General features: G+C 39.6%; 1 protein-coding gene across 1 annotated transcript in view; it reads left to right on the top strand.

The window, feature by feature from the left end:
* The first annotated feature begins 16,966 nt into the window (after positions 1-16,966).
* Positions 16,967-24,123, top strand: part of LOC138836113 (cytochrome P450 2C25-like) — a 32,586-nt gene continuing 25,429 nt past the window's right edge. Inside the window, exon 1 of the mRNA XM_070034603.1 lies at positions 16,967-17,187. Within this exon, the coding sequence (XP_069890704.1) occupies positions 17,020-17,187 (168 nt within the window). The 5' untranslated portion in view covers positions 16,967-17,019. The remainder of the gene's footprint in view (positions 17,188-24,123) is intronic.

Below are 24,123 nucleotides of genomic sequence, written 5' to 3'. Positions count from 1 at the left end.
ATTTAACTCATTCAATATGAATTTTTTCTAGGTCCATCTATTTCTCAGTAAATGATGTAAACTTATCTATGTTTCCCTCAGTATGGTCTCACTCAGGACTCTTGATGAAATCTAAACTACTTTCCCACAGCACTCACTTTCATAGCAGTTTTGTCAAGAATTAGGTGTGATAATATAGTGTGTGTTGTGTTTGTGTGTGTGTGTGTTTGTGTGTGTGTGTGTGTGTGTGTGTGTGTGTGGAGAGAGTCTATAAGAAGAATAGTGAGTGGTATTACCCACCATCATCTTATCTCTTCTTTCTATTATTTTGTGTGTGTGTGTGTGCCAGCCCTGGGGCTTGAAGTTAGGACTTCATGCTATCCCTGAGTATTTGTGCTCAAGGTTAGTGCCCTATCACTGGAAACAAAGCTGTAGTTTCATTTTTTTGTTAGTGGTTAATTAGAGATAAGAGTCTCAATGAAGCTGGGACCCAGTGGCTCACACCTGTAATCCTAGCTACTCAGGAGTCTGAGATCTGATGATTGCCGGTTAAAAGCCAGCCTGGGCAGGAAAGTCAGTGAGACATCTCCAATTAACTTATCTCCCATTAGCCACCAGAAAACTGGAAGTGGTGTTGTGGCGTAAGTAGTAGAGCGCTTACCTTGAGCTGAAGAGCTCAAGGATGGCACCCAGGCCCAGAGTTTAAGCCCTATGACTGACAAAGAAAAAATGTCTCATGGACTTTGCTTCCCAGGTTTTAAACAGTAATTCTCAGATCTCAGCCTCCTAAGTAACTAGAATTACAGGAGTGAGCCACTGATGCCCAGCTCATCTCCTTCTTTTGCATATATATACGCACATATGTATGTATGTATGTATGTATGTACGTATGTATGTATGTATGTATGTATGTATGTATGTATGTATGTATGTATGTATGTATGTATGTATAATACTGAGGTTTGAACTCAGGGCCTTACAGTGGCTAGGAAAGCTAGTGATCCATATACTCAAGCCTCTTTAAATTTAGTTTTGAGAATAGGTCAGGTAAGAACTATCCAAAACAACAAATAGATAATACCTCATCCCCATAAGAATTATTATTCTCAATAAGAAAATAGATACTATTTTGGATTAACTAGAACTCTTGTATATACTGGTGTGAATATGAAGTAATGTTGACCTTCTCCAATATTGTCTGTGAGCTCTGATTTTTTTTAAAAAAGGTCAATGATAGGATCAAACAATCCCAATGCTTCTAAATTTCACAGAATAGTAAAACATGTTGATGGCATAACTGTAACACATAGTAGACCTAAGACAGAGACATCTTGCACAAGCACCAAAAGATAAAACAGTAAACAATAGGCTACATGTTTACAATATACTACTACACAGATATACAAACATAATCTTGTTTGTGAAACATACAGAAGTGGAAACATTGAAATGGTCCAGGCATAAACATAATTATTGGATTATTAGATCATTGGACTCCTTGAAATTGAGTGTAGCATGGCAATGGCTTGAATCACCAGCCTCTGAGTAGCCTCTAAGTACAACCTATATGAAAAGTTGAGGCTTCTCTTCCCTAGATGAAAAAGTTCTGCTGGTACCTGAGTATGTCCCTTTAAGGTCTGGCATAATGTCTTCATGTTTGGGGAAGGTGACCCCCACCCTCAGGTGACAGGCATGTGTGGATCCCTGGAGACAGGGGTAGGCACTTGGCTGATAGGTTAATAAACCTGTCAGTCCAGTTCCTGGGACTGGGAGTGTCCTGTGACCCTGCCCCCTTGCTTGACCATATTTAGGCATGGAACAGCATAGGCCATTGTGCTGTGCCATGTGTCTCCAAGTCTCAAGTCTCAGTGTTCCTGACCTGTCTCCCATCTCCAGTCACCCTGGCTTCCCAATTCAGTGCTCCATTGGAGCTGAATTTGTTGGTATTGTTTTTGTTCTTTCTTTCCTCTCTGGCTTGTTTCCTAACAGTGTTAAGTGTATTTACCACTGCAGGCTTTTGTAACAATTGGCTGCCTGCAAACTGCAATAGCTCTAATAAAGACTCCCAAACTCGACCTTTCAAAATGTGGTTTCTCTGAATTTTCCCCTTACAACGTCAGCTGGGTGCCAGTGGCCCATGCCTATAATGCTAGCTACTCAGGAGGCTGAGATCTGAGGATCATGGCTTGAAGCCAGCACAAACAGGAAAGTCTGTCAGACTCTTAACTGCAATTAACTACCAAGATCCCAGAAGTGGAGCTCTGGCTCAAGTCCTAGAACAGTGCCTATGCCCTGAATTTAAGCCCCTGGATCAGTACAAAAAAATCACAGAGATAAAAATTGAAAATATCTAACACACAGTAGTGGAACTTGGTTATGATAATAGAGTGTTTATTTTCCAAAGAGAGAAAAAATGACTGTGAATGATTTACCACAAAGAAATTATAACAAGTATAAATGCAAGGACACAAATATCTTTTACCTGATATGAACCTCATACAATGCATATGTACTTCAAAAAAATCCCAAAATATACCATAAGTATAATTTTTCAACATATCAGTTGAAATTAACTTAAATATTAAAAATGTGTCATATTTTTATGATCTTGAAGGTTTTCCTGGCATATAGTTAGTGGTCAAACAGCATGCTGTACAAAGCTCATGCATTAGGAGCTGTAAAGAATTCTGTAAAGACGTATTTATAAAACCATATCTATAAAGAATATGTATAATATGTGTATCTGTGTCTGTGTACTTATGTACATCTAGATGCACATATTCACATACACAAATTATTTCAAATTGCCTGACAAAGTTGTTCTCATTGGAAGAGGGGGAAGTGGAGTGAGAAGTTACTTTCACTTAATATTTCAAGATGAAAGGCAAGGAAAAGAATTGCCATCATGTTTTAGATGTACACTTTGCTTATACTCTGCAGTTTCATGGGATAATGACTTCAGGTTCTTGCTATCATCATTTATATTGAATGCAAAACAATATGTGGAAGGTAGAAAAATAATAGAAAAGGAGATGTTTTCTGGGATTTTTGTCTTGTTGGGGACAAAGAAGAATCAAGAGATATGAAGACTAACACTTTGAAATATGGAAGCATAAATTCACACATGGTTCTAGGTTGGCTAAATAATATTTCAAGTTTTCTTACTTGTTCACAGTAACATCAAAACAGAGTCATGAATTCTAACCTTAATGTAATGACTCATTCCCAAAAGGATGAAATTTCTACTTTCATCCTCACGTTTGTTTCCTCAAAGGGTTAGTGTTTTCTAAAGAATTCTCTGTATTGAAACAAATTGAATTAGAACAGGTTTAGGCCTGCTTTTTGGACTTGTTTTTAGAAGAGCATACCTGATATTTTTTTTTTGGGGGGAATGGGGCTTGAACTCAGTCTGGGCACTGTCCCTCAGCTCTTCAGCTCAAGGTGAGTGCCCTACCACTTGAACCACAGCACTACTTCCAGGTTCATTGGACATAAGAGTCTCATGGACTTTCCTGCCCGGGCTGGCTTTGAACGTGATCCTCAGATCTCAGCTTCCTGAGTAGTTAAGATTACAGGCATGAGCTGCCAGTGCCCGGCCTCACCTAATTTTTTTGTTTTGGTTGTGGAGCCTGAACTCTGGGCCTAGATGCTGTCCCTCAGCTCTTCAGCTCAAGGGTAGCACTCTACCACTTGAGCAACAGCACCACTTTCAGCTTTTTTTTTTCTGCTTATGTGGTGCTGAGGAATGGAACCCAGGGCCTCAGGCATGCAAGGCAAGCGCTCTACCACTGAGCCACCTTCCCAGCCCCACCTGATTTTTTGTACTGTTACTCAGGTTATGTACAGAGAGATTACAGTTGCATAAGTCAGGTAGAGTATATTTCTTTTTGGACAATGTCACCCTTCCTGCTCTCTCTCTTTCAGTTTGTTCCCTCCCATCCTCATCCATAATTTGTATAGTTCATTTAAAACATAGAGTCTAGTGAGTACCATTGCTGCATTTGTCCACTGTTTTGATGTTTATTTTTAAAAGTCCTATAAACATGTGCTCTGGGAATTCACCCTTAAAACAAAATATAGCATTTGAATTCATTGGAAAATTGACCCCCACCCTGTTTTCCCAGGTGAATACAGAAACAGGCAAGCCACCAAAACTATGTGCAGACTGCTTAACATAGGCAGGGCAATCACCTAAGCCTGGCTGCAAGCATTCCACTGTGGGCCCAACTGAAAAGCCCCCTGCTCCCCTTCACCAGATGTAATAGCTTTTTCATTAACCTCTGCATCCTTGCTTAAAGATCATAAAATCCAACTTCAGTCCCAATGCTTTGCACAGTTTACAAGCCTGCCCAAGATTGTGCCCTTTGCTGCACTATCTCAATAAACACTCCTTGCCTGTGGAAGATCGAGTCCACCCTGTTTCCTTCCTTTCTCCTCCATTTTTGTAAAATCCATAATCTACATGAGTTGTGTGGAATGTTCAGTGACAAACTGGAGGGGGAGGTGGGACAGGCACAAGAGCTCACACTCTTGAAGAAAACATGAGCAGGTGTAGATGGTTTTGCAATACTAGAGTGATTAGAACTTCAAATAGATTTTGAGGACGCATTGCCCTAATCTTTGCCCGTATTCTCAGAAACAGCTCCACTGATTGCATGCATCATGTGTCTCATTGGAATTGTCACTGCTCTGTTTTTGGAAAGTAGGACTAAGTGATTTCCAACTGAACTCTTAGCTTCATGATTTCTTTATCAGCCTGGTTTTCTGTATGTATTATTTCCAGGCCACAACCATACTGACATCTCTAACATCTGTGCTACGTGATAACAAGGAATTCCCCAACACAGAAATATTTGACCCTGGCCACTTTCTAGACAAGAGTAGCAACTTTAAGAAAAGTGACTGCTTCACGCCTTTCTCAACAGGTATCAGTCTACCATTAATCCATTTGCCTGTGTATTACCCATTCCAAATTCCATCTGACGACCATATTCTCTGGGGGCAGATGCAAACACAGGGCTTAATATTGTAACAATTACATACCAGGAGTAACTACACTCTGGAGGATTTTTGTTTCTGTAATAAAATGGATGTGTGTAGGAGAGGGTCTGGCCCATATGGAGCTATTTTTATTCCTGACTACCATTCTATAAAAATTTAAACTAAAATCTCTAGTTGACCCAAAGGAGAGCCTCACCATCCCAGAGGCCAATGGATTTGCTACCTTTCCACCCACTTACCAGCTCTGCTTCATTCCTGTCTGAGGAGGTGCTACTGTGCCAGCACCTCTTCTGAGACCCTGGCTCCTTCTTTACCTGTGCAGGATGGCTTCCCTCCCCTCAATGTTCATATCACCTCTTGTGTGAAAGATCCAGGAAACCCATTCACCACTCTATAGAGTTAGCAGAGGAGGAGTGGTCACTGCACAAACACACCTGCTATTCCTCGTGTTTTATTGCAGTTGTCTTGACCATGCTAATTTACAGTGCACAGCTACAGCTGGTGTTTTGTATGTTATGACTGAAAAACAACAAAATGATTCACAGATGTTATTTTGGAGCCATTTCTCCTCTGTATGTTTTTGATAACAAGTATTCTTGATTGTTCTGACTGTTCTTAGATTTCCTTTCCTGTGTCAAGGAAGATAAAACAAAACAGAAATGCAAAGAGGCTCCTTTTCCACTCAAAGAAAAGCTAGAGAATTTAAGGGGAGGATGGTTAACGATGGAATAAGCTGAGTGTCACTCAATGTTTCCAGAGGATTTAATTCAAAACAGAGTGATAATTATCAGAAGCACATCCAGCCTGTAGGGAAACAATTGGAATGAGTCACAAGAATGACATTATATGAAGGTGAGAATTCATGCCCCTGTTTTGATGTTACTGTGAACAAGTAAGAAAACTTGAAATACTATTTAGCCAACTTTGAGCCCTGTGTGAATTCATGCTTCATATTTTTGAGTGTGATTCTTCATATCTCTTGAGTCTTCTTTGTCCCCAAGAAGACAAAAATCCCAGAAAAGATCTACTTTTCTATTATTTTTCTACCTTCCACCTATTGTTTCATAGTCACTCTAACTGAGGATGGCAAGAAACCGAAGTCTTCTTTTCCTTTCCTTTCCTCTTAAAATATTAAATCCAAAGTAACTTCTCATTCTACTTCCTCCTGTATTCCAATGGGAACAACTTTGTCAGGCAATTTGTAGTTAACATTAGTGTCTTTTGTGGATTTGTACATCTGGACACACATGAGAATACAGACAGAGATCCACATATTATACATATTCTTAATATGTTCTACAAATACAATTCTTTGAAGCTTATAGTGCATGAGCTTTGTACAACATGCTGTTTGGCCAATATATGCCAGAAAATACTTCAGGATTATAAAATCATGAGATATAATATTTTTTCTCATCCTGGGGACTTGAACTCTGGGCCTAGGTGCTGTCTTTGAGCTTCTTTGGGTCAAGGCAAGCACTCTACTGGTTAAGCAACAGTGCCACTTCCGGTTTTTTTGAGTAGTTTATTGTAGATAAGAGAGACACAGACTTTCCTGCCGGAAATAACTTTGAAGTGTGATCCACAGGTTTCAGCCTTTTGAGTAGCTAGGATTAGAGCTGTGAAGCACCAGCACCTGATGAGATAAGTTATTTAGTAGTTAATTTCAATTTATAGATTAAAAAGTTATCTTAACTTATTGTATTTCGTGGTGTTTTTAAGCAGATATATTATATGAAGTTCATATCAGGTTAAACATATTTCTTGTGGTAAACCATTCACAGTCATTTCTTCTATATTTGGAAAATAGACACTATATGATCATAATCAAGTTCCTCTACTATGATTTTTATACATTTTTATCTATATGGTTTTTTATGTACTGGTCCAGGAACTTGAACTCAGGGTCTGGGTTCTGTCCCTGAGCTTTTTTACCCAAGGCTAGTGCTCTACCAATTGAGGCACAGCTCCACTTCTGGCTGTTTGGTAGTCAATTGGGTTAAGAGTATATGTTTCAAGCACCTGGACTGGCATACACACAAAAAGAAAAAGAAAAAAGGAAAAAAGAGATGATAATGGTTTAAATTGCTCATTATTTTTCATATAAATACACTTTATATACACTCTATATACTCACACCTAATTCATGAGAAAACTGCTATGAAAGTGAATGCTGTGGAAAAGTAGTTTTGATCTAATCAATAGTCATGAATGAGGCCATACTGCAGGCAAAGTAGATCCATAGACTGTAGAAGTAAAAGACCCAAGGCACACACAGTGAGCTCTGAAGCCTGAACACATTCCATGCATGGACTCCTCTAACTCAGAGGAGAAACCAGCAAGAGAATCAGCAGACAATAGACAGTACATACATAGGAACCCTTGCTGAGTTAATGTGATTCACACACACACACACACACACACACACACACACACACACACACACACACACACACACACACACACAATGTATTATTAATCTAAGAGGAAGAATGATATTACATAATTTACAAAAAATGTATGGGCCTGGAAAAGAATTCATATTGAGTGAATTAAATCAGCCTGAGAGAGACAAAGAGTGCATGCTTTCTCTCATATATGGAAGTTACCATGTACACTTAAAATATAAACATGTTAAAGTGCATATAGGAACATATACATATAGACACAATCAAAATGAATGAAGCCTGGTATAACTCCTCTGAACATTTAACAGGCAGTTCAACAAAGTGCATACTAGGAAGCTGAAACATGTCTTGTTTGAGCCGGGGCACAGTCTAATGGGAGGAGCAGTCATGTGGAGAGAGGAATGGTGAGTGAATGCTGGCCTGTCACTCACTGAGAATGGAACCAGGAAACTGGAGGAGAATCATGGGAATTGGATAGAAAGGAGAGAGAGAATGAGGAAAGTGGTAACTGATCAAATGTATCACATACATAAAGGGATGGGTTACATGAAAACTCCTTTGTACAAGTATTAGAAGGTAAAAAATGATTAAAACTATTGTCAATGAAATTGAAGAGGCCAGGAGTAAATGAATGAGATCAAAGAGAATAAAATAAACAGCTGCATAATATAAAGAAGACCATTTATGTTATAAAGAGTGACTCAAGTGGTGCTGTTGCTCAAATGGTAAAGTGCTCATCTTGAGGAAAAGAAGTTCAGAGATAATGCCCAAATCCAGAGTTCAAGCCCCAGGACTAGCCAACAAGAAATAATCAAGCAAGCAAGTAAGTAAGTAAGTAAATAAATAAATAAAGATTGACTCAAGAAATGCAACAATGTAATTGAAAACAGAAAATTAAAGCACAAATGAAAATGATCTGTACAACTTGGGGAGGGGACCAGAGGAAGGGAAGGAGGGAGAAAAATGGGGGAGTGTTCACAAGTTCGACAAGAAGTGTAATCATCACCACCTTACTTATGTAACTGTAACCCCTCTGAACATCACCCTGACAATAACATTATAACTTTAATAAGCACAATAAATTAAATAAAAGAAAATCTTGGTTGAAAGCCCTACCAGGATCAAGTGAAAGAAAGTCAAGAATTAAAGACAAGGGGGATGAATTCACAGATTCAGTGACAAGACAAGAAAAACACCGAGAGATGGACACAATAGAAAAAATTAGAATATAGTTCTTGGCACTGTTAGTAGTTCCAACAAGAGGGTTAGAGAAATCCAAAGCTGCAATTACAAGGTAAGTCAGATAGCATTGGCAAGATTGACAATTCTAGCTGCATACTAAACATGCCTCTTCCACAAACCTTAAACCCAGGATGGGGATTTGGGGAAATAGTGACTACTTTGAAGTGTAAGGCTAACCTCTCTAAAGAAAAGTGTGTTCTTGCTCCTCTGTCTCAAGGGGGTTATAACAAAGGGCAATCTGCTGAGAATGAGTTTGTTGCAGGCTTGAAAACAAATAGTCATAGCTCAGGGAATCTTGGGATAGCTTGTAACAGTGTTTGGGTGAAATATGAACAGAAGAGTTGGTGCTGGACAGGGAGAAGGCCTGACATGGACCCACAGTAAAGTTTCAGCAGCTCAAGCATTGAAGGGTGCAGTGGTTGGAAGCCCTTAGTCATGGTGGAGCCCAAGCACTGAGCCTGTGGCTGGCAGAATGTGTGTACTGAGGGAGAAGGTTAGAGGGCTGGGTAGAGTGAACTTATCTTCAAGTCTTCTGGGACATGTAAATAATCAAGTCTTTGTGATAATTGATGGAAGAGTATAAAAGTGATAAATGAATTAAAGCCATGAGGAGATTTTCACAAATAGAGGAAAGTGATTCTTGGCAAATCTACCAAGTCATTTGGTTAAAATATTACCTTGTTGCCATGTGCCATTCTTTAGGAATTTTTTTAAAATTAAGACAACTTGGTCTTGGGGCTGGGAAGGTGGCTTAGTGGTAGAGCGCTTGCCTTGCATGCCTGAGGCCCTGGGTTTGATTCCTCAGCACCACATAAGAAAAAATCCAGAAGTGGCGCTGTAGCTCAAGTGGTAGAGCGCTAGCCTTGAGCTGAGGAGCTGAGGGACAGTGCCCAGGCCCAGAGTTTAGGTCCTATGACCGGACCACCCCCCCCAAAAAAAAGACTACTTGGTCTCAAAGATCATTCATATCTTTTTTATTTTCATTTTTGTTTATTTTTTATTTATGCACAATGTTACAGGTAATTTTTCCAATATGTCACAATAATACAGTGATAATAATAATGACACCAATAACAACATTTCTTCTTGTAAGGTGCTTACTGAAACTTTCTTATTTGTTCTAAGTATTATTTACTTTAATCTTCACTACTGCTGTGATTTAAGTATTTCCTTATCCCCATTTTATTAGTGAGCCAATTAAGGCTTTTAGAATTTGTTATTTTTCCAAATTTACACAACTAAGTCTAGGTTTCTGGACACAAAATCTGTGGTAGTAATTTTTTTAAACCAGCACCCTTAGTTTACTACATATGTCCTGAAAAATTCTGTGGAACTGTCGTAAAAGAAAACATAGTTCTTCAAGGCAAGGATGCCCACTGTCTCCACTCCTCTTCAATATAGTCCTAGAACCCTTAGCCAGGGCAATAAGGCAAGAAAAAGACATTAAAGGGATCCGCATAGGGAAAGAAGAAGTTAAACTATCCCTTTTTCCCTTTTTGCAGATGACATGATATTATACCTCCACGATCCCAAAAACTCCATCCCCAAACTCTTAGAAATCATAAATCACTTTGGCAAAATAGCAGGATACAAAATAAACCCACAAAAATCAGTTGCCTTCCTATACACTGATAATGTACAGGAAGAGAGGGAAATAAAGGGAGCAACCCCATTCACAATAACCTCCCCCCCCAAAATATTTAGGAATTAACCTAACCAAAGATGTAAAAGAACTATTTAATGAGCACTATAAAAAGTTAAAGAAAGAAATTGCAGAAGACACTAGGAAATGGAAAGACCTCCCATGCTCCTGGTTAGGCCGACTTAATATAGTAAAGATGGTAATACTTCCAAAACTAATATACAAATTCAACACAATTCCTATTAAAATCCCAATGACGTACATCACTGAAATACAGAAAACAGTCCAAAAATTCATATGGAACAACAAAAGACCTAGAATAGCCAAAACAATTCTAGGGGATAAAGACAATATGGGAGGGCTATCGATGCCGAACTTCAAACTCTACTACAGAGCTATAATAACAAAGATAGCATGGTACTGGCACAAAAACAGACCCGAAGACCAATGGAACAGAATAGAAGATCCAGAAATAAATCCACAGGCCTACAGCCAGCTGATATTCGACAAAGGAGCCAAAGACATACAATGGAAGAAACATAGCCTCTTCAACTGCTGGTGCTGGGAAAACTGGGCAGCCACATGCAGAAAACTAAAAGTGGACCCCAGCCTATCACCATGCACCAACATCAACTCAAAATGGATTAAAGACCTTAACATTAAACCTGAATCTCTGAAACTACTGCAGGACAGAGTAGGAGAGACACTTGAACTAATAGGCACAGGAAGGAACTTCCTGAACAGAGTCCCAGGGTCACAAGTTGGAGAGAGACTCGACAAATGGGACTACCTTAAAATAAAAAGCTTCTGCACAGATAAAGCTATCGCAACCAAGCGAGAAAGACAACCAACTAATTGGGAAAAAATATTTACCAGCAATATATCAGACAAGGGGTTAACATCCTGTATATACAGGGAACTCAAGAAACTAATCCCTCCCAAACCTAACAAACCAATTACTAAATGGGCAAGGGAACTAAAGAGGGACTTCTCAAATGAAGAAAAAAAATGGCAAAGAAACACATGAGGAAATGTTCATCATCCCTGGTGGTGAAGCAAATGCAAATAAAGACAACCCTGAGATACCACCTTACCCCAGTCAGAATGTCCCACATCCACAAATCAGCCAACGACAAATGCTGGAGGGGATGTGGAGAACGAGGAACCCTATTACACTGCTGGTGGGAATGTACACTTATACAACCACTTTGGAAAGCAGTCTGGAGGGTCCTTAGAAAGCTAAGGATTGACCTCCCTTATGACCCAGTCATACCACTTCTAGGCATCTACCCTGAACAACAGGAACCAATATACAAGGACACGTGCACCTCCATGTTTATTGCAGCACTGTTCGCAATAGCTAGGATATGGAAACAACCTAGATGCCCCACCACAGATGAATGGATCCAAAAATTGTGGTATCTATACATACACAATGGAATATTATGCAGCCATTAGAAATGGCACAATAATGGCATTTGCAGGGAAATGGATGGAGCTAGAAGGAATCATGTTGAGCAAGGTAAGCCAAGAATGAATAGACAAACAGTACATGGTCTCCCTGATAAGTGGATGCTAAATCCAAAATGTTAGGTGATATGACAAAACTAACAGGACTTAAGAAACAAAGAACTCCCACTCATCTGGTTGAACCACTACCAAATATCCCCATGCTGCTGATCACATATATGGTATATAACATGTGAGCACCGTTACAGACTGTGATAGACAATTTGCTCCAGGAAAGTTAGAATGAACTCGTGACTTTAAATGAGCATCATTATTCCACAATACTGTGAATTTCCGGAAATTATGTAATCACTTAATCACAATCAAAAAAAAAAAAAAAGAACCTCGGGGAAGGGAGGGAGGGAGGGGATGGCAGGGGGAAAACAATGGAGGGGGTAACAATGTTCAAGAGGAAGTGTACTCATTACCTCACTCATGTAACTGTAACCCTCTGTATAGTATCTTTACAATAAAAAATTAAAAAAAAAAGAAAACATAGTTCTTGCAGTTATTCTTTACAGAGTTTCATCTCAGACAACATACTAATGTAACAAATTGTTAAAATTCAGCTTTTCAATAATACACATTTCTTGCAACTTTTCTTTTTAATGGGTTACTCTTCTGTTTACATGTGTGTTAGCAATTCTGAGCTACTTTATTAACATTTCTGTCTCAAATTTTATATCCCTACAAATCTCTGAAGCTATTGATGCATGGTTGTGTAAAGAATGTATGCTATAACCCAAATAAGTATCTGCTGAGACACAAATGCCACTGGCCACTGACTGGTTCCAAATTTGAAGAATGTACAGTAAGAGAGTAAAAGAATCTCTGTAAGGATCATGATGACTAATTTCAATGTCATAACACATTTCAAATTTGTGATATGTTTGTGCACTCTCAAAACACTCAGGTTTCCTATAGTCTACTTAAGGGACTTTGGGGAAACACAGTCCCTTGACTTTATATTTTGAGATAATTTTAGATTTATAGAATAATAACAGAAATATTTCAAAGAGCTACTTGTCATTTATCAGCATCTGTTAAGGCTGAAAACCCACAGAACTTTAGTAAAATTACCAAGAGATGTAATGCTTTAAATTAAACTGCTCTAGTTCATTGTCTTTATTAATATTAACCAGCATTTTTTTTTTTTTTACTAATACTGGATTTCCATTACAAAATCTAATCTAGTCTGCTTAGTTATCCTGTCTACTTAGTTTACCTAGTCTGCAACAATCCGGTGTCTTTCTTTGTCTTTCATTAACTATAGCCTTGAGGCTTTCAAATATTAAGTATACAAGTGCAAGCCTGGAACAAAGTCTTCCAAGAAAATGGCTTTCATGAACAGGCTAGGGTAGTAATACTAATATCAGATTAAACATGTTTCAAATCAGAAAAAACAAAGAAGGGCATTTCATATTAATAAAGCCAATTCTTGATTATGTTTCTGTCTGAAGTGGTTCCCTGGTCATGATTATTTTCTTTGGGCTATATTCCTCCATTTAGTTTTTTTTTGTAGTGCTGGATTTTTGTTCATTAATTCCTTTATTTTTCTTTATTATTAAAAATTTTAGTTTCTCCATTGAATGTGAACGCTAGTTTCGCTGGATATACCAGTCTGGGTTGGCAGTTATTGGTTTTCAGAGCTTGGATGGTACTTTTCCGGGGTCTCCTTGTGTTGAGGGTTTGTATGGAGAGGTCCACAGTGATACTAATTTTCTTTCCATTGTTGTATAGCTACTTCTTTGATTTTACAGCATTTAAAAATCAGCTCTGCAATTCAGGTCTACAATGTGTCTAGAAGTGTTTCTTCTAGGATGCTCGGTGTTTTGTATGCCTCTGTTATGTAGGTGAGGTTTTCTCTTTTGAGATTGGGGAAATTTTCTGTAATAATCTTATTGAATAAGTGTTGTATCCTTCTATTCTGGTATTCCTTTCCTTCATTGATCCCAATTATATGAAGATTAGATTTCTTGGCATTGTTCGCCCGTTCTTGAACTGTATTTTTTTTATTTTAATGAGTTTTTTTTATTGTGAAAATACTGTACAGAGGGTTTACAGTTACATGAGCAAGGTCACGAGTACAATTCTTATCAAGCATTGTTGCCTCCTCCTTTGTTTTTCCCCTACCAACCCTTCCCTCCCACCTCCACAACCACACTCCCATCCCTGCTCCAGCAACTTGGTTTTATCTTTAGCTCCTGATAGTCTATTTTCCATCTCATCCAGTCTGTTACCTGTGGCTTCCATGGTTGGGGCAGCGTTCTTCGCGTTTTTCTGCCTTTGTGCAAGTTTCGAGGGCTTTGGTTTTCTTTTCCTTTTTTCAGTTTCTGTATTTCTGTGGGTTCGCCTTTTTGTTTTTGCCAATCTCTTGGGGGAACTGTGTGTGGGAACCCGAATACTCTATTTCCTTGGAGACAGCTGTGGTATTTCCCTACTGGTTGGTGGCCATCCTGGATCCTCTCCCTCTCGTTCAGCTCATTGTTAAGAGGAAAAGTTCATGTGGGATCCTCATTTCAGCAGAAAGAAGACCAAATGAAGAAGGGACATTTATTTCTCAAGGCGTAAGATGACGCTAGTTTGCCATCAAAACCACTGAGCTAGTTTTCTGCAGTCAGGTGGTGTGAATCTTTGTTTCATTGAGAGCTATGTGGGTGGGACAGCATGTTTTACATAATGTTTTACAGGCCCCGGGTTCACTCAGATTCTAAAGGTTATAAATTCAGACTTTTCTGCCCTCTGTATTAATTATTAATTAATCCCATGTTTATTTGAATGTCACTGATTAAGAACAAAAATCAAGTAGTTAGCCATAGTACACAGTTTCCAAATTATTTGTAAACCCAATTGAACTGAATGTCTTCCTCAGGGAGAATAGTAGAAGATGTAGGAAATGTGTGTTTTAGCCTCAGCTCTACCAATTGCTGTTTGTGTTTTTCACCAATGTCCTTAGTATCTAAGACTCAAGTATCTTTCTTTCTTTTTTTTGGGTCCAGTCGTGGGCCTGAACTCTGGGCCTGGGCGCTGTCCCTCAGTTCTTCAGCTCAAGGCTAGCGCTCTACCACTTGAGCCACAGCACCACTTCCGACTTTTTTTCTTTTTGCTTATGTGGTTCTGGGGAATCGAACTCAGGGCCTCATGCATGCAAGGCAAGCCCTCTACCACTGAGCCATCTTCCCAGCCCTAAGACTCAAGTTTCTCAGCCCTAAAACGGGACAATTTAATGGCAGGCAAATAAAAATCAGAGAATGGAAATGGTTTTGATAGCCACATATGATCTTAGAATCCCCATATACCAGGCTTCTAAAATGGCAGGTAATTGGATTTTAACAAGTCTTAATTTTCCATACAAAGGAAGGTAAGAGGCCAAGTACTATGGCTCAGGCCTATAATCCCATCATAGAAGGTAATTGCTACTTAGGAGGCAAAAATTCAGAGGACTGCAATTTGAGGCCAACTTGAGCAAATAGCAAAACCCTGCCTCAACTAACAGGCCAGGCATGGGGGTCTGTGCTTGTAGTTTTAGCTTTGGTGGAAGGATAGACAGGAAGATTAAAATCCCAGATAGCTTTAGTAAACATAAATGTCAGACTCTATTTTTAAAATAACTAAAGCAAGGATGGAGGTGTGTCTCAAAGGTTATAGCACCTTGCACTAGTAAGTTCAAGGCTTTGAGTTCAAACCCCAGTACCACCAAAATTAAAATTTAAACTATCTGCCATTGTTAACTTAGAAAAAAAATATAATGTCCTTACAAATATACCTTAACTTAAGCATTACTTTCCTAACAACATGTGTTATCTTAGTAGTATTTGAGACTTCCAGGTTTGCATTCTGTGGTGGTTTTTTACTTGAGTTTAAACTTCTTTATGACCCATGATGACTTGATAATGCTCTCGATACTGTCCCTTCTTTACTGTGTATTTTTTTTATTGGCATCAATGCGTTATACAAGAGGCTTTCATATTGATATATGCATTTATGCAAACATTGTATCTAGTCTTATTTTCAGTTCCTTAAAATAAGAGATCAAAAGCCAGACACTGGTGGCTCATGCCTGTAGTCCTAGCTACTCACGAGGCTGAGATCTGAAGCCAGCCCAGGCAGGAACGTCCATGAGACTCTTATCTCCAATTAACCACCAGAAAACCAGAAGTGGCATTGTGGCTCAAGTAATAGACTGCTTGCCTTGAGCTGAAGAGCTCAGGGACAGTGCCCAGGCCCAGAGTTCAAGCCCCACAACTGACAGAAAAAAAAAGATTAAGATCAGTATAACAGCTTTTCTTATTGTGAATGTAAAATAGAGAAGCCATCATTCTTCATGCCTCATGACTAAGTCACATGAAGACTTTCCCCTTGGTTTTACTGAGCAAGTTTCAATGCTGCAGTGTTGGGAAGAGAATTCCAGGACTGTTCTTCAGGAAAGTATCGGGATTACAATGGCCACCAGACAATCTCCCTGATAGCCTAACTCTTCTACCTATGAGCCACTCAGCATTGAGATTTCCCGCTTACTCCTGATTCTCCCTTACCTCATTATAATTGTAACTTTCCATTTATTTTTTCCTGTTATACAGTGTTCAAGGACCTGAAACCTTTGGTCAGTACTCAATATATAGTTTGCTTTTCAGAATGTTTGATTACATTTAGTTAGAAATAAAAATCAATGAGTTTACTACCTTGTTGAGGAGTCCCATTAGTGACAACACATCTCGAAGTGTTGTATAGAGCAAAAAACAAATTTAAATGTACATTTCATAGAACATACAGAATATCCTCAAATCCATAACTTCCCAACTTGTTACTGATCTGAGAATCAAGAAATGTCTTCGTTATCTGACTTACATAATTGTAATCCCTCTGTACATCTACCTTTATAGTAACCCTTTTTTTTTGAGTAATGGTCTTATATATTAAGTCATAGATTTTAGTACTTCTTAATCATGGCTGTACATTGAACGCATGTAGGTTTGTATTTTACATTAGCAATATTTGATTGCCAAAAATTGCAACTAAAATACATTCTCCGATGTGCCCTTTGGGAAGAGGGACACGTGTACAGCTCATTCTACTTTTATCTCTATCATTGGGACAAAGTCTAATCAGAAGAGATGGGAAGGTAACACCTACCTAATTCATGACTAAAACATCAAAGAAGCACACACTAGAGTCTCAGGGAGCATTATAAAAGGTCAGCACTGCAAGCTCACACTACTCTCAGAAGAAAAGGCCTCAATGGGTCCAGTAGTTGTCCTGGTGCTGGGTCTCTCCTTTCTGCTTCTCTTTTCAATATGGAGACAGAACTCTTGGAGAAGGAAGCTCCCTCCAGGCCCCACTCCTTTCCCAATTATTGGAAATATACTGCAGATTGATACTAAAGACATCACTAAATCTTTAACCAGTGTAAGTACTCTTCATGTTTGCCCAGTGGTCTCTGACAAGAGATAAATTAAACCATATTATAAATCTACTGTTTAAGGTATAATAGCATGATTGAGTCTTATAAAGCAAAATTCTTGTATAAAGTGTTATATGCCTGTGACTGTTCCAGTTTGTTTTTCAATCATGGAATGAAGTAATGTATTATGTGAGTGGGTTATTTTCCATTATAGTCTCAGTCACAAAATTGTAAATGTTATGGATCTTAGTTTAACAGCTATGTTTATGTTTTTTTCCCTGAAGATTCATGGTAAGGAAAGTGTTGTGATTAAATGTTCAATTAAAAAACTCAGAGCATATTACACATGGGTTTTTATTCAGAATCATCATGGAAGTTAACTTATCTGAGAGGTTGTGGAAATATCTGTGAAGATGAGATAACATAAAGACATGAGATCATTTAGGGCAATACTGATGGTGTCAGAATCCACCTGGATTTTTTCATAAAATATTTGTCTGGGGCAAAGAATGCTGCTGGGGAAGAAATTGTATTGGAAGGTATTTCGTGTACTGGGGAAGCCTCTGTGGAGTCCACCCTCTGTTTCTAATGCCAATTGATTCCAAACCATACTGGCCTATAGAAGCACCTGTGCTGATTTAAAACTGCCAGTTTCTCATTTGTCCCATGAAGTGAGATCTCAACAGTAAGAGCTTCACAGGTTATCTGAAAGTAGTTATCTGGCTATTGATTTGGTGTGCAAATGAGAATTGAACATATCTCAAGCAAGGAATGTTCAATAGGCAGAAGTTCAACTATGAGTCTTCTATTCATTACCTATGCGGCTCTAGAAATGAATTTAGAATTTACAGACGTCTGTTTCTTTCTTTGTGAAACATGACAAGCCTGCTGTGCGTTTTCATGTGAGGATGATTTACAATGGTGTATTGACCCATCCAGCAGGTTCAGTTATTCGTTAGGCTCCAGGAGGCACCTCCTAAAAACCAATGGGGGGTGAGAGAGAAACGAGACCAAGCGCATAAAGAAAGACAGTCAGTCTGAGTCGCATCAAGGTCTGCTTTATTGAGCTCGGGGTAGGGTTTTTATACCCACAGGGGCAGTGGGAAGGGGAAGAATGAAAAAATTTTGCAGAAGCAAGGGTGAGAAGTCCCGGGGTCAGGGATGGGTCATGCTTTTCCTTTGGCCGTTGTGCTAGTCTTTCTAAGAAATATTTATGGTTAGCCAGGCGCCATTTGCTTAGGGCTGGAGATAAGAGAAATGTTTATGGTTAGTCAAATGTTGTCTGCTTAGGGCTGGAGGAATATTTATGGTTAGCCAAATGTAGTTTGGTTAGGGCTGGAGGAATCTTATCTTTCCATACACTTTCTTGGCTCCCAACAAATCCCCCTTTCTTATTTAGAAAATTGACCATCAATTGTTGGCTGCTCTTTTTAAGGGGGTGACAGAGGCTCTGTTCCTCTAAGGGCCCAGGGTTTTTCTCCGCTCCTGAGCAAGCGTCCTCACTTGGGGAGGGGAGTTTTGCAGGCCTTCGCATGTTTTTTGAGTAGACAGCTCGTGGGTATGCATGCCAACCGTCATGCACCAGAGCTTGCCACTCAGGGGTCTTGGGTTTTGGGATCTCACGGATCCATCCCCCTGCAGTCTTACCTGCACCCTTGATTAGAGCATTTTTTCTTCCTCCCATAGGTGCATCCTCCCCCAAGTGGAGGGGCCTATAGGAGGAGGGGCGAACCTATCCCTTATGGCAATAGGTCTTGCCCGTTGAATGGTCAGAAGTTATGAATAAGAAGAAAGATTTTCTAAATAAGAAAAAGAAAAGGGGGGCTGTTTCCCACTGGAACAAGCTCACGGCAAAGCACCAATTAAAAGCCTGGGGTAAATCCTTGATCTCAATGCCTTAGTCCGTCACATCGAGGTGATGGTGATGAACCTGTATGGGCTTAGAAGACCAGAGATTAATCTGTTATTTAATAAATTTAAACAGGAGGGTCCATGTCTGGAGTTCTAGCTGCATCTGTAAGAGAAAAGGCATCATCCTCGGGGGGAAGGTTTCCCCTGGGTTGTGGTAAGCCATTCACCTGTTTTATCAACAAATTTTCCAAAGGTAGGTTATGAGAAAACATCCTGTCTTAGGCTACTGGCTACATGCCTTGTTGAGCCAGCCTGTACGGCCTCTGTATGTAGTGCTATCCAGGGTAAGCTCCATAATACTCCCATCATTGGATGTTTTCTAGCTTTTTGGGAATCATTAAGGAAGAAGTGTATGGAATTGCAGTCTTTCTCTAGGGGTGACTGTGGTGTGCCCCGTGGGGTCCTCCTGAGCCTCTAAGCGATGATAATGCACCAAGACCGAATTTTTTGAAAGGGCAGAATCTATTTGATTTTTTATAAAGCACGTAAGGCACTGAAAAGCCCAAGGGCCAAAGGAAATAAGCAAAAGTAATCCAACAAGGGGACCCAGGATGGGAAGAACATAGGGTAAAAGTCCCCCCCAAGCAGCCCAAATAGGGCGCTCAAAAAACTCATGTTGCCGTCTTTCAATCTCCTCCTGATGTTTTTTAACTCGATCTCTTACAATGCCAGACTTATTGGCATAAAAACAACACTTTTCCTGTAAAGTTAAGCAAATGCCACCTCTGTCAGCAGTTAAAAGATCTAAACCTCTGCGATTTTGTAAAGCCACCTCAGCTAATGAATCTAACTGATCCTGAAGATCTTTAACAGATTGATAAACTTTAGTAATATCATCAGCTAATTGTTGTGAAAGCTTGGAGTATGAGGAGACAGCAGTGGCTAATCCTGCAGTCCCAGTGCCTAAAGCACCAGCCACTCCAAGTCCTATCAGTAGGGGAATAAATTGTACCACCCTTTTATGTCGGGGAACAAAATAATCAAAGGCAGGAATGGGTACTGGCTCATCTCCGGAAATCAAGTCAATGTCTGGGAGCAAAATACCTGGAATACAGAGCCCTGTCCAATTTTGGGGAAGTACAGTGTAGGCCATTTTATTGCCACAAACAAAAACCTGGCTCTGTTGTGAGCATAGGGAGGCAGAAACATTAATAACATTGTTGCACAGGGAAAAGGAGGATATCCCAACATCAATGTCATACTACCTGGGGAAGTTTATAACACTCTTTGCAATAAAACAATTAGCGCGGATCATCAAACTGAGGTAGTCACTCTGGGAGGTAAAGGTTAGGAAATCTACAGTGTTACAGGCTTGTGATTGATTAACACTTGGCCTAGTCTGCTGGGCTCATCAAATGGCCCTTATCTTGAGCCCCCTAAATCGGGAATTTTTACACAGGAATGCAGAGGAACATACTCTGTGTTCCTTATCTTGGGTCCCATTTGGCCATTTGGGGAATTTACTTGTTAGCCCTTTATTTACAACTACAGAGCTTGTCCCACGGCCGACATCTAGACTCCAAAACTTTTTATATATCTCCAGGGAGGGGAAGGGTCAGTGCTAGCGCAAACAAGTTTACAGAAGCAAAACCAGCAGCTAGCAATTCTAAAATGTAACTGCCCATATCAAGCATTGAAATAGAAACAGCAATAAGAGACCTCCCAGCTAAGAAAAGTCCAGGACCAGATGGTTTTACAGCGGAATTTTACAAGGCCTTCAAAGCAGAGCTCACACCAATACTCCTCCAACTCTTCAATGAAATTGAAAGAGAAAGCTCACTACCGAACACATTCTATGAAGCCATCATAACCCTCATCCCAAAACCAGGCAAGGACTCATCAAAGAAAGAGAACTATAGACCCATTTCTTTGATGAACATTGATGAAAAACTTCTCAACAAAATTTTGGCCAATCGACTTCAACAATTCATCCAAAAAATCATACACCATGATCAAACAGGATTCATTTCAGGGATGCAAAGCTGGTTCAATATACGCAAATCAATTAATATTATTCATCACATCAACAGGAGCAAGAATAAGAACCACATGGTTATCTCAATAGATGCAGAAAAAGCATTTGACAAGATCCAACACCCCTTTATGATGAAGGTTCTGGAAAAATTAGGAATCCATGGAACATTCCTCAATACAATAAAGGCTGTATATGACAAACCTACAGCCAGCATTATACTCAATGGTGAAAAACTAAAGCCATTTCCTCTTAACTCAGGAACGAGACAAGGATGCCCACTCTCTCCACTTCTCTTCAATCTAGTATTAGAATGCCTAGCTACAGCAATAAGACAAGATGCAGACATAAAGGGGATCCAAATAGGGAAAGAAGAAATAAAACTCTCCCTCTTTGCAGATGACATGATCTTGTATTTAAAGTATCCCATGGACTCCACTCCCAAATTACTCAAGCTGATTCAAAACTTTGGCAAAGTAGCAGGTTATAAAATTAACCCCCAAAAATCAATGGCTTTTCTATATGCCAACAATGAGAAAAGTGTGGCTGAAATTAGGAAAGCAACTCCATTTGTAATAGCCCCACAAAAAATAAAATACCTAGGAATTAACTTAACCAAAGAAGTGAAGGACCTCTATGATGAAAACTTTAAAATCTTGAAAAAGGAAATCAACACAGAACTTAAAAAATGGCAAAACCTCCCATGCTCCTGGATTGGACATTGGGCATTTACCCAAATGTTTACAAACAAGACCACACTAAAGCTACCAGCACAACTATGTTTATTGCAGCATTATTTACCATAGCTAAGATATGGAACCAACCCAGATGCCCCTCAGTAGATGAATGGATCAAGAAAATGTGGTATATATACACAATGGAATTCTATGCCTCCATCAGAAAGAATGACATTGCCCCATTTGTTAGGAAATGGAAAAACTTGGAAAAAATTATATTAAGTGAAGTAAGCCAAGCCCAAAGAAACATAGGTCCTATGGTTTCCCTTATTTGTAATATCTAGTATATGTATGAGTCAAGCGGAAAAGGTCAGATAATGTGATGTCAGGAAAATGAACCCTTAGATGTGTATTTTAATGTTTCTTTTCTTTCATGCATGTGTTTCTAACGCATTTATAAGATTATCTCTTTGTTGCTTTGTATATCCCTCCCCCACAGTATAACCCCTGCTTTCACTATATTTGATGTCAGTATAACTTGTGGAGGAGATGGGGAAAAACCAGTTGTTTAAGGATACAGGTGGACCTGTTGCAACAATGAGAAGTACAAGTTGTCATGTCCAAAACTAGCTTTACAACGTCAGTGCGGGGGGGGGGGGGGAGGGGGAAGGGGGGGAAGGAGAAGGATTGGGATGGGGGAGGGGGGAGGCTGGGAAGGGATGTGAAGGGTAAACAAAGGAGGAGGCTGCAATGCTTGGTAAGAAATGTATGCATTATCCTGCCCACATAATTGTAACTCCTCTGTACAGTATGTTCACAAATAAAATTAAAAAAAAAAAGGCTAAGAGTATTACCTTCATTGATAAAACACTTAGGTTATTACCATACCAGAGTCAAACTAGGCTGTGACCCTAGAGTGGATTTTTAGTCACTATGCACTGAAGTGACTAAGGCAAGCAAGCCAGTGATATTCTTGTCCCCAGTACCCACTGTAGGAAGAGAGGGTTTCTGGATATCACCCAAAAGAATGTCCCACAAGATCTTAGATCTTAAAAACCTGCTGGTTTTTAAGATCTTTAAACAATAGCCCAGGACAATTTACCAAAATTACAACCTTTTTTTTTTTTTTTTACTAACCAGATATTTTTGTAAAATAAACACAGAAGGCTCAGAAGGCTTAGTACAGATGCAGTCTCCACACCTTGCACACTGACAACTGTTAACACTATTTTTTATGCCTTTTTTTTTCTATTTTGCCTCATTTTTCCAAAATTTCTGACTCTGGACCCTTGATCTTAAAAATGGGGGTAGAAGGGCAAAGGTCCATCTTCCGTAACTTCTTCAAGCTGACTTTAGGGGCGTTGATCTTACCTAGGCAGGAACCTATAACTTTAGCCTATTTTACAAAGAGACTATCAGGGTTAGATGTCATTAAGAACAATATTTTAACTTTTGACAACTGCACAGATCTTTTCTCCGGCTACAGCAGTGTAGCTTGTTTAGCACTCTGGTTTGCAAAAACATCTTCCTAGATGGCTTAGGAATGTGATCTCTAATGATCCCAAATAATGTCTAAGTTACCTTTGCAGGCCTTGAGACAGATATCAATAGAAACGCTCTCTCAGGTTTACAAACTTTTTCCTGAGCAGATGAATTTCCTGTAACTAGTGTCAGCTCAATTAGAGCTGCCAATTAGAGCTTTTGGCACATAAAGGGGTTGAGATTTAAACTATTCCCCACATTTTATAACATTATCTTTTTACTATTACAGAGGACTGGCAAGTTTCTGTCCCTTACAAGGTAGATGGTCATGGACATTTGGCATGCTTACAAACTCTTTTTATGACCTCCCGGCTCTGACCAGTTTTGAAGGGCCACAAAATGACTCTAGGATCTGACATTTCTGCCATCCAAGCAGTGGCCTGCCTCTGGATGCTCCTCCATTGCTTTTGTCCCAGGAGTGTCTTCTCCACATTGGGATAAATGCCTCATTGGTATTTTCCTTAGCTGGTTGCTGGACTTGAACTCGGGGCCTGAGCACTGTCCCTCAGCTCTACAGCTTAAGGCTAGCACTCTGCCACTTTGAGTCCCAGACTCGGGGCTTGAATGCTGTCCCCTAACTCTTCAGTCCAGGGCTAGTACTCTGCCACTGTGAGTCTCGAGCTTGGGGCTTGAGTACTGTCCCCTGACTCTTTAGTCCAGGGCTAGTACTCTGCTGGCTGAATAGAGGTGACAGTCTCACAGGAACCTTTTTGTGCCCGGGCTGGCTTTGAACCAGTTTCAGATCAATGAGTCTTATAGAAGGCCTCTTTACTCCAATTAAAAGCAACAAGGTGGTCAACATAGAAGTAGCTTTTAAGCATGCTCTTACCTGAAACTTA

Source organism: Dipodomys merriami, unplaced genomic scaffold (assembly GCF_024711535.1).
Source record: "Dipodomys merriami isolate MVZ:Mamm:240054 unplaced genomic scaffold, mDipMer1.0.p SCAF_249, whole genome shotgun sequence".
Lineage (NCBI taxonomy): Eukaryota > Metazoa > Chordata > Mammalia > Rodentia > Heteromyidae > Dipodomys > Dipodomys merriami.
The sequence above is the reverse complement of the archived record's forward strand: the minus strand, read 5'-3'. Positions and strand labels throughout refer to the sequence as shown.